Here is a 13,644-nt window from a genome sequence, read left to right on the forward strand (position 1 = left end):
TGCTACGGCATTTTCCTTGCTACTCGTTTCCACATCCAGTTTTGCAAATACTCGCGGTGTATGGCTCTTATTTCACGGCAAAAACAGAAAAGTGAAAACATTTGAGGAGAAAAATAAACGCTGAAATGCGGTGCTGGACCTCAAAATCATTCGACAAGATTGTTTGAGGTGCTAGCCGCTGTTATTTGGGAATTCCAAAAAGCCAAAAAGGTTCACTCGCGCATTGGAACAAAGTCTAAAATACGAAATAGGCACTTTATCAGAAGTTTCAGACCTGGAAAGATGTTCTTTTCCATAATCGTACTCTTTAAAATTGGAGTAGCTCTTTTTCTGTTCGAACCTAAATTCCATATTTTTTTTTAATTTTTTTTTTAACACTTCCCCGATTGGCTCCCACTCGCGGAATGAAAGCTATTTTTGAGAACGTCACTTGGCACGCATGCACCGTTGCTATGCGCAACCAACGGGAAAAAAAAGCAGTTTCTCTCCAGAGATGCGTCCATTCCCCACAAAAAAAAAAAAAAGGGAGCAGGCGGAGATTTGCGCGCGATCTGATTGTTCCTCCAAGGACGACGTCGCCGCCATTAGCATTCTGCAAACAGACACAGAAAAATGTTTTGTTAGAATGGTAAAAAATAAATAAATAAATTAATACATTAAAAAAATATTTATAAAAATTAACTATATACATGTGTAATTCTTATTATATTGGATTAATTCCACTATCGACCGCTAGATGGCGTCACAGTGAGATGTGAATCTGAAAGAACGAAACAGGAAGTATTACGGGGACGGCCTTGGTTGTTTTTCTTGAAAGTCAGCCATTATAATCCTGCTTTTTACACCGACAGAAAGTTGTCGGTTCATTTCATAATTATGCATGATTAGTGATCAATATAGTGAGATGATTAGTTTGTTTAAAAAAAAAAAAAAAAAAATCTGTTTCGCTCTTATATGTCTGCATTATTTCAAAAGTGTTTAAAAATGCTTTTTTTTTTTCATTTAATTTTTTGGGGCTCAGCCTTTTGATGAGATTTTTTTCCTAATGAACTTCTGGATTCTAATTGTGGGCATGATGGTCATACTTAAGAATTTTCTTTTATGTGATTTGCTTAAAAAAAAAAAAGTTTGATAACCACCGAGTTAGAAGAATAACACAGATAAGAAGGAATAAATAATTATCCAAACTTGTATATACAGTGCTGAAAAAAAAAATCAAATAAATACAAGGACATCTAATCCAGGAGAACACAGTGACCCGAAAGTACATAAGAGTGGCGGTAAACATTACGAGCAAACAGATAGAGGGAGGGGAAAAAAGGTATAAAGGAAAGAGCCAAGGCACCTGACGCTTGTTTACTTTAACAATCAGGTCATTGCTGCTGCCAATGAGTGCAAAGCGCTCAAAGTCGAGCGGTCACGTTAATGCTGCTATGCAGCCAAAAAATTCTGCACACTGTCGTCTCACTCACAAAAAAGAAACAAAAAAAAAACAATCATGCCTCAAGATACACATTTGAAAATTAACCAACAGTTGTTGCTTTCTGTCGGCAAAAAAAAAAAACAGGATTGAAGGGAATTGACATGCAAAAACGGAAATACTTAAAAACTTCCTCTTTTCATATGCCAAATACGTCCTACATGTCAACAAAGAGCAGCATGAAAAAGACGAGTGGAAGAGCCCCCCCCCCCCAATGACTCATGCAAAAAGTAACCCGGAGCCAAAACAACAAACGCACCAACGAGAAAGCGTCCCGTTCGCTGCCATTTCCCGGCACTGCTCGAATCCTTTAATTACGGCTCCATATTCACGCCCCTCTCGCTCTCCCGGTTGGTCTTCCTCCTGATGCGGCGAGCTATATTTAGCCCCCCCCCACCTCCAACCCTCCTGGCACAAAGGCAGCCATGACGGCCAAAAACACGGCTCGGCTCCCGCCACATTTTAGCCAATCCCCACCCTCACCCACGAGCGCCAAAACGGCAACGACACGCACGTGCACATGAGACAGACACAGATGCTATATTTAGTCTCATAATGACGAGCCTTCTTCAATTGCGGACATTTGAAATTATACAGGGAAAGACTGCCTAAGGTTAATTCATTGACTCCTCATATTTAGAAACATCATACGGAGAAAAATTAAAGTGATATACTTCATTTCCTTCAGCAAAGTATACTTAGGACCAAAACCAGGTTTCACGGTCCAGCCGGGTACTCGTTGGCGCTACATGGTAACACATCGGGTATCAATCGTGTGCCATTATCTGTCATTGTGTCATGTACTTGGTATCAGCGAGTACTCGAGTGAATACTCGTATTGGTGGAACAAGTCTGCCTTTGCCAGAAAGTGCTCCCTGTCTTGTTTCTGTGCGTTGTAATTCAGACAGTCTGGCTCGATGGGTTTACAGTGTGGACAATTGAAAGTCGCCCATTTTTTGGGGGGGGCAGTTATAAATCCAGTGGGGGTCATTCTGTCATTGCTTCTTGTTCAAGCTGCGGGACTGAGGAGGCGTCATGTGGTCAGCAACTTTATGCGTGACAGCATTTGTGTTTGTATGTGTTGCTGCGCCGTGTGTGTTCAAGTTGTAGTTGTTAAAGGGTTTAGAATTATTGTGATGTCAAAAAAAAAATAAAAATGATTGCGACGTCTATGCTAATTTCCATTAGCCTGTCTATGGCATTTTGCATTATATATGTCAGCATTAAGCAGGCATACTTTGTAAAATGAAACAAGGTTGGGTTGAGAATTTTGGTGTTCCTTTGCTGTATGTGTCAGTTTTACAATAAACTTCAACTGGTATATTACAGATATGAACTTTCATTTTTTAAATTTATTTTATTTTATTTTTTTTTACAGTATACAGGCAATTCCTGATTTAGAGTAGCACTCTGCGTTCTGCCTCAACATGTTGGGCAGCTCTATATATTTGTCACAACCAGTTGATGTTTACTGTAAAACTGACAGAAAACAAATGAAAATAAAAAAAATAATAAAAAATTAAAAATTTTAATAAATCATCAACCGAACCATTTTGTCAAATAAAAGTCAGCGAGCTTAATGCTGATAATTTCTGCAAGGCTGACACATAAAACTAAATAATCAAACGTTCTATTTTTTAATACCAAAATATTCATCCAAGTTACCTTGAGGCTAAGGAATAAAACAAAAAAAGATTCACAAATTCAAAATCATATTCATATAATTTTATCAGATCGCTAATATTTTTATGTGAAACCACACAAACGGGCAAACGGAAATGATCATTTGTTTTTGTGAAACTTCAAATAAGCGCACTCAGCAGCAAAACATAAAAACAAACAACATTGGCCGCAAACATTTTCCAACATCAAGCTTGTGGACAAAAGCTTCGATTACGACGAAGGCGGTGAATTTGACGCTTGTACTCTTCAAAGTTATTTGCCAAACGTTGCGCTGCGCACAGCTGGCGGGGCCGGAGCGAAGGGCTCGGAAAAACGAGCCCGGCGTGAACTTTCACCCTGGCGCCGTCAATCACTTTTCAAGCAACTGTTACGTAACAAAGATATATGGCGCAGACTGGACAAACAGGTTTGGGTGTGTGCAGCGCACGAGACCAAGAGGGGGGCGAGTACTTGGCCAAAAAAAAAAAAAATGGTGCATGTAGGGTGTTGAAATGTTGCCGTTTAATAGAGTGAGAATCGAAAGTGCTCACGTCATTTTGTATTTCACCGAGTGGGCATTTTGGGAGCTGGAATGTGCAGGGGCAGGAAGTCAGTAGGGCAGTGCTGGGCGGGGGGGCCGGGGGGGGTTGTGGGTTTTTTTTTTAGGGAACGACATGTTAGCCTACGGGTTGAAATAAAATGCTCTCTTTGTGTCACGTCGCAACAAGCGCCAGTCGCTTTCCAGTGAAGGGTCGACAATGACGTATCTAAAATAGCTACGTAGCATCAACATGCTACGTAGCTAACATACGACGGGGATCACCATCGGTACACTTGATACTCTTTGAAGAACCACAAAAATAACTGTCGTATTCAGAAACATATTTTTTTCCCCAAAATGAGCAGCACGTTGAAGTGCGACAATTTTTTTTTTTTTTATCTTTGTCATCAACCATGTTTGATAAAGTCAATCCAAATTGTGTTTTGAACTACAGAAGACAAAACAAAACAAAAAAAGATCCTGCCAAACCAAGAAGACGATGACCTCCTCATGGTACAGCACACCTATTTCAAATATGTCACGCTGGGAGAAAAAAAAAAAAATGTATAAAGACACCTCCCCACAACCGAATCTCGAAGATCAGGAGGAGAACCTGAAAATCTGCACGTGCACGCGGGGGGGCACAAAATAGCTCGTTCTTGTGCAACACGTTCGCAAATGTGACAGGGGACATCCTGTCCTTGGCCGCCACACACATGAAGCAACAGCCAACACGACCAAAGGATTTGGGCTATCTCATTTAATCTCTCTTGATCGCTCTCTCTGTCTGTCTGTCGGTTGCCCACACACACACACACACACACACACACACCCCCACCCCCACGCCCGCGCCCGCACACACACCTTTAAAAAAATAAGCACAAAAAAACTGTACTCATACACACTCTCTTTCTCACACACATTCAAGCTCTCACACACACGTCAACACTCTCACAAACACTCCTCTCACGGTAACTCTTAATCACACTCTCATGCAGACATGCTCTCACACATACTGCACATGCACACTCACATTCTGACATGCATATGCACTCACACACACACGCAGTGAAACTCTCAAAAGTGCACACAAAAAATTGTGTGAGTCACATTCTAACATGCATGTGTGCTCTCCAAACACGGTGTCGCACTCGCGCACGTCCACACACTTACACACTCAGTGGCATGCATTTTCACAGCCACACACACGCACACATGCACAGAAACAACATGACTAAAATGTGTTGGCAGTGTGAGGCAAAATTGAGAAGACAAACAGGTGGGCTCTTGAATTCAGAGAAAAGCCTTTCGCAGAATATCGCCCGCTTGTTGCGTATGAGATCCAAACAACACGAATGGACTTATACTTGCCTTCAGGGGGACCTTCTGCGCACGACTCGTGTTATCAAATTGTCTGACAATGAGTTGGGGGGCACCGAAGGTGAAGCGGGCTGCGTGCAAATTGTTTGGAACCAAAAAACGGGCGCACACCAGCAGCCAGTGGACCACAAGCTTTTGGGACATGAGCGTGTGTGTGTGTGTGTGTGTGTGTGTGTGTGTGTGTGGGAGGAAGGGGGGGTGTTTGTGGCGGGCTGAGGTCATACTACATGACTAGACACGAAACAGAACACAACTAGCATATGACCCCCCCTAATTGATGACATGTGCAGCATTGGGTGGGCGACGTCAGCGCGATGACGCCAGGCCAAGCTGCCGCGCTTCGGCAACGCGTGCACGCTCCGGACAAGATGTGATTATTCCGATGCACAATGTCACCACCTGGCACGCACGCGGCATGTCGCCTTTCAGCCCAAGTGCTTGAGAATACGAAGCATGTTATTAATGGAAAAAGCTGCTTGGTCCACTTCCTGCTTCTTGACGGAAACGTCGCAAATCCTCCAAAAGCGCGCCTCCCTCCACTTTTCACCAAATCGCAGACTGTGCTTACTCAATTGCCGTAACAGTTGGGATGATGCAATCGACTGGTTGAGAGCAACTGCATGAAGCTCCCAGCGCGGCAGTTCAGAGGCAACGCTTCGCAAAATGGGAACGGGAGGCTCGGCAAAATTGCATGGCAGGGAGGTACGTTACGGAGATTCATTTGGACAAAAGTAGTGCTTTGCTGCCATCTTAGTGTCAAGGAACTACGATGACCTGAGTTGAGGAGACTCATTTACACAAAAGTAGGGCTTGGCTGCCATCTTGTAGGCATGTTGGTGCCAAGCAACAACGTCAAAGCAAGTTGAGGAGCTCCATTTAGACAAAAATGGTGCCTTCCCGCCATCTTGTGGCATCTTACTGCCAAGGGACTATCTTGTACTAAGTTGAGATTCATTTAGACAAAAGTAGTGCTTTGTTGCTATCTCCTAGCCAAACAAATTTGTTTAAGTGAGTAAAGTAGCGACATTTAGACAAAAGTAGTGCTTTGTTGCCATCTTCTTGCCAAACAAATCTGTTTAAGTGAGTAGAGGAGCTACATTTAGACAAAAGTAGTGCTTTGTTGCCAGCTTCTTGCCAAACAACTCTGTTTAAGTGAGTAAAGTGGCTACATTTAGACAAAAGTAGTGCTTTGACGAGAGCTGAAGAGCTTTGATTCGACAAAAGCAGGATAAAAATGCATGATAAAGTCTCACCGCAGGTTATGAATAAATTTTTGTTGTTTTCTACCACAGCCTGTGAGACGTGCTACCTTGCTAATGCAACCCAGTCAAAGTTGCACATCGTGACGTCAGTAGACAAGAGAGGCGTCAAGCTGATGCGATGCCAATTCCCAAAACAAAGAGGGAGCATTTTATGCTCACACACAATCTCACTCTCACACTTACTCACATATGCTCTTGCTCGCTCACTCGCGCGCGCGCACGCACGCACGCACGCACGCGGTGCCCCCAGCAAAGCGGGCAATTCAATAAAATGAAGGCTGCCAAGAACAGGAAGCAGTTAGCGCTATTCGGTCGGCGCCGCTGACGCCAAGGTGACGTTGAGTTGAGCCGGCACACCGAAAGGTTAACGACCGCGCTACGGACATTAGCGGCAGCGGTGAGCAAACATGTCCGCTGTCCTCCTTTCACTTCCATCTGCACTCACGACTTATGTAAGATCTTCCACTCTCGTGTCCTTGGAGGAGGAGGAGGAGAGTTTTGGATCATTCATACAAAAGACCCTCCGAGCTGTTTACTTTTAAACTAAACACGAAACAAACAGAATTACACTCTGTTTATTTAAAACAACGTGGCTTGGCTTTGTGGAAAAGTGAGCTTAATGCTAACACGTAACGCTAAACGCCAGTGACATGCTAAAGGTTAGCATTGATAGCGGTGATACTTTTATAAAATCACTCAGGTACAATATTAGTGTTATTTTTCCTTATCAAAAACACAAACATTATTTTTTCGGGGGCAGGTCCAATCATTTTAATAAGAAAAATGATTTGAGTGTTTTGAGCTACGATCGAAGTCTCAGAACATAAACGTGCATCTCAATGCAGACATAAAGTACGAATAACGGGTAAATATTTTAACAGGAAAAAGGCACGTTATATTGCATTTACAATTAACACTACTAGCTGAGTGAAAAAAAAAGAATGGCTCTTTGACGTCTTTAGCCGTCATTGGCAGTAAATGCAAAAAAATTCAGGGGAAACTAAATAACAACTATGTCCAAAAAAATTAACGTTTCAGTACTTGCACACCTTGCAGCATTTCCAAACGTAGAATATTGTCAACTGACATGCACGCAAAATATGCTCTGCGATATGCACGCACACAAACGCACACAAGTCAAGTCAGACGTGTCACTTGTATGCGAGCTGGCTTGTTAGCGAGACGCTAATCAGCTTAGCGCTCACCGGGGAGAAGCTCTTTACGGACAAACACTGTTAGTGGCGCGGCAAACTGATGGCTACAAAACACGCACGCACGCGCGCACACGCAGCAGCCCAGAGCCGAGCCACTTGGGACATTCAGACGATCGCGGTGAAGGCGTGGAAAAGTCTGCGCGGGATAATGTGGATGATGGAGGGCGGGCAGGCAAAATAAGATGGAGTGTGTGAAAAGAGGGAGAACGGTCCAGGGACCAGGACCGGGTCCGCCCCCCCCCCCTTTCCCCTCCTCCTTCTATGCACTCAGTCACCTCCAGTAGGTTGGTGGGTGGCTGCACCCGGAGCACCGGCACGCAGCCAACCACGGCGCGCACAATCCACGTACTGTGGCCAAGATCAAGCATAGACCAGCGACTGGCACCATGCCACGCACACTCACACACGACGACACACACACACACACACACACACACGCACACGTTCCCGTGTGACCGCGTGTCGTAGTGTGAGATTGTGTGAGCGAGAGAGTGTGACTGCCTGCGTGAGCGTGTGCGTGTATGACAGTGCGTGCATGTGAGTTTTTGAGCGCGTGCACGTTTGAGAGTGTGTAACTGCGCGTGCGTGCGCGCGCGCGTGTAAGTATATCATTGTGCATCTAGTGAATGTGTGCGCGTGAGAGAGAGAGAGAGAGAGAGAGAGAGAGAAAGAGAGAGAGAGAGCGTGCATGTTTGTGTGCGTCCGTTTGTGCACGAGAGTGACTGTGAATGTGTGAGACAGGGCGTGTGCATGTGAGAGCAAGTGCGTGGCTGTGAGTCAACCAATCTGTTTCAGGGCGTGTATGAAAGAGTGCAATTGAGCATTCGCGTGCACGTGGATAAAAGAGTGGCACGAGCGTCTGCGCGCGCGCGCGTGTGTATGAGAAAGATAGTCAAAGACGTGTCAGAAAGTCTGAGTGTGAGAGTGCACCTGGTAAGTGTGTGGACGAGGGGGTGCGTGTAAATGTGTGACATAGCCTGCGTTTGTGTGAGAGAGTGACTGCGTGTGCGTGTGAGTGTGCGTGTATGAGACCATTCGTGGAAGATTGTGTGTGCGTCTTAGTGTCGGTGTGTGAGAGTGGAGACTGTGGGACAGCGTGTGTGCTTGTGTGTCTTAGTGTGTGCATGTGTGTGAACACGCAAACGGACCCCCCCACACACACACACAAAAGTCATACTACTGGTCTACTGAGCAAAAAAATAAATTAAAAAAAAAATCGGAGATCATTGGCGTGGTAAAGATATGTTATCAGAACATCAAGTGCTGCCGCTTGTGCCTCTGCACAAGTCAAACTGTTGGTCTCCGTCACGTCACGCGTGCACGCGCTCACCTAAATGAGTAAACAAGCAAGCAAGCAGAGAGCTTTTTCGGAAGGAGAAAAAACAAATAACGACAAAAGGAATTCTGACAATTTTGGTGTTGAACCACTTTTGTACACGAACAAAATAACTCAAACTGAAAAATCGTTTTCATTAACGATGCTTTATAAAAAATAAAAGAAAAAGAAAAAAATAAACAGACAAGCCGGGTTCACACGGAAACTTTTTTTGTCATTCTGATTGAAATCATCCCGAATGAAGATCTCTGGTCACCTGTTTACGCGTGACGTGATCGTTTCTGATCCGCCGTTCACATGCTCCACCCTGTTAATCAGATCAGCCGTGTTACAGCCGTGTGACACGACGAGATGGATGTAAACATCACATGATTTATCAAAATGGAATTCATTCGTCTATTTAGCACAGTGTTGACAATTGTTTTAACACTTTTATCAAAGCAGCATCTCGATAGAAAAACAAACAAAAACAAGCTAGCTGCTAGCTTCATTGAGAAGGGCTGCTACTGGCCGAGGTTGACAGGTATGCTAGTGTAAGATTTGTTTTCACGAGAATGTCTATATTTGTCCCCGCGACCCAAGTGAGGAGAAGCGGTACAGAAGATGGGTGGATGGATGTCTATATTTGTATAGATCTATTTTATTTCTTATTTAGGGGGACTATTGTTTTGTTGTATTGGCGGAGGGATATGGAGTGTAAAGAGGAACGAGCGAGAGAGAGGCTCTCGATATATGGAGTGAGCGGACGAATGAATAAAGTCGTATGTGGAGCGATTCCCTCTCCGTGTACTGTTCTTTCTCCCACTAACCCCGATGTCGGACTAGCACTCACCAACCCCAGGGAATCGAGTGTTACACTAGCAGTCCGCTGCCATTTTCAAGCGCGCTACGATGACGTCACTATTCATTTTTTTTTTTTTTTCGCAAAACAGAGCACGTGCAGACAGGATGCAGCATGGCTATTCCGATTGAACTGTTCTCATAACGCTCGTTCGGGTTGGCAAAAAGGAATATTAATTCATTTATTCCGGTTGAGGTGCTTATACGGAGCATTTTTATTCCTTTTGGTCACTTGGATCCTTTCTATTCAGAATGCTTCATATAAAACCGGATACTAACTGAAAGTAGTTCGCTATTGCTCTATGTTCGTGCAGGAGGGTCAAAAAGTCATTCGGGAATATTAGTTGGCTTTATTAAACAATAGCGTTTGCGCTCAACAAATATGCCTTTAAAAAAATTCAGGCTAAAACTAATGAAAATGAAGCATTTCCTCAAAATAAAACCACTTAATACAAACAAACTTACTCTAAGAACCAATTAAAACAAATCCAATTAAAAAAAAATTATTTGCAAAAAAAAAAAAAAAATCCCCAACTATTGTAACCCTTATGCCTACTTTGCTTTTTCTTCTGTGTCAGCAGTTTTTATCTCCCCGCCCCATGACCTCAGACAGCTTTCCTTTTCAAGGCTTTTGTTGTGGAAAAAGTCATAAAAGCACCTCAAGTGTTTGAGTTTCACCGACACATAAGGAAAAAGTTCTTTTGGACACAACCTATACAAATTGCGAGAAAATAAACATTTCAGGTGACCAAGCGCAGAGCAGTGCCAAGGCTTGCAAAAGGCAGGGCAAGATTTAAATCGGAGCAAAGTTGAGCCTTAGTGCAATTCTAATTCAAATGATGAACACGCAATCCATGACTTAAGTCATCACTTGTGTGCTATTGAAAAATGTCCACAGCAATTTCATCCTTTTTTTTGTGCAGCAATTCAAATCCAGCTCATTGTGTTCAACGCTTGAATAGCGCCAATGAAGCTCCACACAACCTTCAACACCGGCCCGAAACCCAAACAGAGGCAAGCCTGCCCATTTCCCACCCAAACAAAGGCAACCCGAGAGTTGAGCCAACTCAATCTCCTTGAGTTGAACAAACAAGAAAACTTATCTGACCTTCAGCTCAGCGAGTCTTATCTTAAAGGGGACGTATTATGGAAAATTAACTTTTGAATGGCTTGGATAAAAACAGTCGTGTCGCTGGAGCGGCTGTCCATCCATCAAGTGGGAGCTTAAACAACGAAGTGAAGCAGGCCAAATTAATCAGCTGATATTAGCAGAAATATGCAAAAAGAAAAACAACCAATTTTCAGGCAATTTACATTTTTTACAATTCAGCGGAGACAAAAATATAACCATTCAATAATTTCCCAACAGCCCCGGCAATTTTACTAAATATTGTCAAGACACAGTTGGGATTTGTTTTAAATTGAGAAAAGAGGGGGGCGAGTACGGAGATCATGTCCCGTCCACGTGGTTGTGGTTTACATAACGCGCTGTTAGCCTGACCTGGATTCCGCGGCCGGGGGGGACACACCTGTCATCATAAACTATCCATACCGCCAACGTGCGTGTGAGTGTGTGTGTGTGTGTGTGTGTGTGTTTTAAAGAATAGTGCATGGTTGCTTCCATTTATCAGTACGTCAAGAAACGGGCGTACTGCGCAAATCCGACAGTCGTCCGAGAGAAAAACGGCACATGCAAAAGAGTCTAGACAAGTAGGAGACAGGGAACACACATGCAGTCCCGCAGTGATCCAATTGGCCAGTTATGCAGCATGTCTTTTGTCCAATTAGCAGAGCGAACAGACCTGCCTCTGTGCACGAGGGGGGGGGGGGCGCTGCCATTGAGAATTTAAAGAAGGGCCGAAGTAAAAGTTTAAACTATTGTGCGCAAATGTCTGAATTGAAAATGTTCATCCCTAAGTAGTGTGACGAAAGAAGCTTTAAAAATAAATAAATAAATAAAGGCGGCGGGGGCGGGAGTCGTGTGAAAGTGGTGCGCGCATACACCCTCCAGATGGTTAAGACGGCAAATATTTGGAACAGCGGATAATAAAATTCCCCCACGTGCTTTTCCTGGAGGAGAACGCAAACATCGCGGCTGGCTTCATCCAGGCTCGGACCGCTGTCACGTATGACACGCCGCTGACTTGTCATGTATCAATGTGTCCATTCATTCCAAATGGGAAAGATGATTTGAAATACAAATAATAAAAAATACTGTACGCAAGCTTACGAAACAACCTACTATGTTAATAGCGGGGCTCAAACGATTCATCGGATGTTTTAGAATCGGCGAAAAAGAGAAAGATAATGACGTTCAAACAGTGCCGGCCCAAAAACAATATTATATATATATATATATATATATATATATATATATATATATATATATATTTATTAGTGCCGTCAGGTCATTAAATTTTTTAACTAATTAATCACAAAAAAATTGCGTAATTAATTGTGATTAATCACATTTTTCAATTACTTTTTTTTTCTGAAGCTTGTAATAGATATTGCCTTGAATAATATCTTGGAATGAATGTAAAACAATAAATATGAAGTAAATTTTAACTCAAAGACTCTTCTAATCGTTTTCTTTGATCCATGAATCCGATCTAAATGGAGTCATCTTTCCAGGCATTTTTCTTCAAAACAATTCTCAAACCGTTGACATTTAGTTTTGCCACCAAGCACCACATTCCAACTGTATTGGTTTGCAAGGGTTAGTGGCAAATTGAGCTTTAACTTTGTCAGCCCTAAGTTATTTGAGCTATTTGAGCTATTTTATATATTTTTTAATTAATTGTAATATTATCGAGCATGAATTGTTAGTGATTCTAATAGAATCGCCCAATCCCCGATCGTAAACGAAAGCTGAATCGGAATTTTCCCATTCAAGACAAATTTTGTCATAAACTGTCGTCAGAGAGAAGCGTTTGGACGGCACGTCCCGTCTCCCTGTATCTGCTCGACGTATGTTTTTCAACAAAAAGCAGATCGGGTAAACCCATTCGAGTTGATTCAGACATTTGGTGGCTCATGTCAAAAAAAAGAATCGCTAAATGTAGATATTGAGTGCGAGTTTAAGCTCTAATCATGTTTTGTTTCTGGATAAGATTTCTGTCATAAAAGCAGACATAACATTTAAAAAACACGACGACGACCACGATAAGTCATGGATTCTAAGCATTTGGACTTTGTTTATGATTGCGACTGGCGCATTGGCGTCATCGCGCCCCGTCGTACGAAGCCAGCGAGATTAGAAAAACGCCTTTAAAGGATGTCGTGAGAGGACAGCGGGGTCGCTTACCTCAAAGATGGGCGAACTGTATCACAAGTCGGAAATGAAAAAAAAAATCCATCTTATGAAGACAGAGCCAAAATCGCATTCCGACTGATACAAGGTGCTAAACATCCAGACAACAATCTGGGAGTGTAAGAAGAATTCGGGAGTTCCCCAAGACTCTCACAAAGGATCATTTATTGGTGGAGGAGGAAGAGGGTAAGTGCGATTCAGGAGATGAAAGAAGGCGAGCGCGGTCCAAAGGCATTTACGAGACACTGCGAGAGAAACCCTGGCCCCGTTTCACATTCACAGTCAACGTGTAAACTTCGCGTCCCCCCCCCCTCGCCGCCGCAGTAGCAGCCTGCAAGTATTTCGAGTTAAAGACACTCACACCGTGTGCTCCGCGACGTTTGGCAAACTCGGTCGGCAATCCCGCCTCCGTGCGTCCCTCCGATTCGAGTCCAGGTACGAAATGTTTGCGGTGAACGCAAGCGAGGTTGCGATTCAAAGCGGGGAGCTCGCAGAGCCGCTCGGCAAACAGCGAGGCTTGGCCGGGGCGCGGCCGTCACAAGAGCCCCACTGTGGGATGGTTGAGGAAGACAGCCGAGTGTTTTACGGATGCTCATCAATCCGCACGGAAATATAA

At 43.6% G+C, this 13,644-nt stretch overlaps 1 protein-coding gene across 1 annotated transcript in view; it reads right to left on the reverse strand.

Annotated features, from left to right (window-relative positions):
- Positions 1–369: 369 nt before the first annotated feature.
- The window catches only part of LOC148338956 (insulin receptor substrate 1-B), a 29,432-nt gene continuing 16,157 nt past the window's right edge, over positions 370–13,644 (reverse strand). The window contains exon 4 of the mRNA XM_088293844.1: positions 370–592. Coding sequence (XP_088149970.1) covers positions 585–592 — 8 coding nt within the window. The 3' untranslated portion in view covers positions 370–584. The remainder of the gene's footprint in view (positions 593–13,644) is intronic.

The sequence above is a fragment of the Idiotropiscis lumnitzeri genome, chromosome 4, assembly GCF_059441095.1.
Source record: "Idiotropiscis lumnitzeri isolate Australia: NSW breed Sydney's pygmy pipehorse chromosome 4, RoL_Ilum_1.0, whole genome shotgun sequence".
NCBI classification, from domain to species: domain Eukaryota; kingdom Metazoa; phylum Chordata; class Actinopteri; order Syngnathiformes; family Syngnathidae; genus Idiotropiscis; species Idiotropiscis lumnitzeri.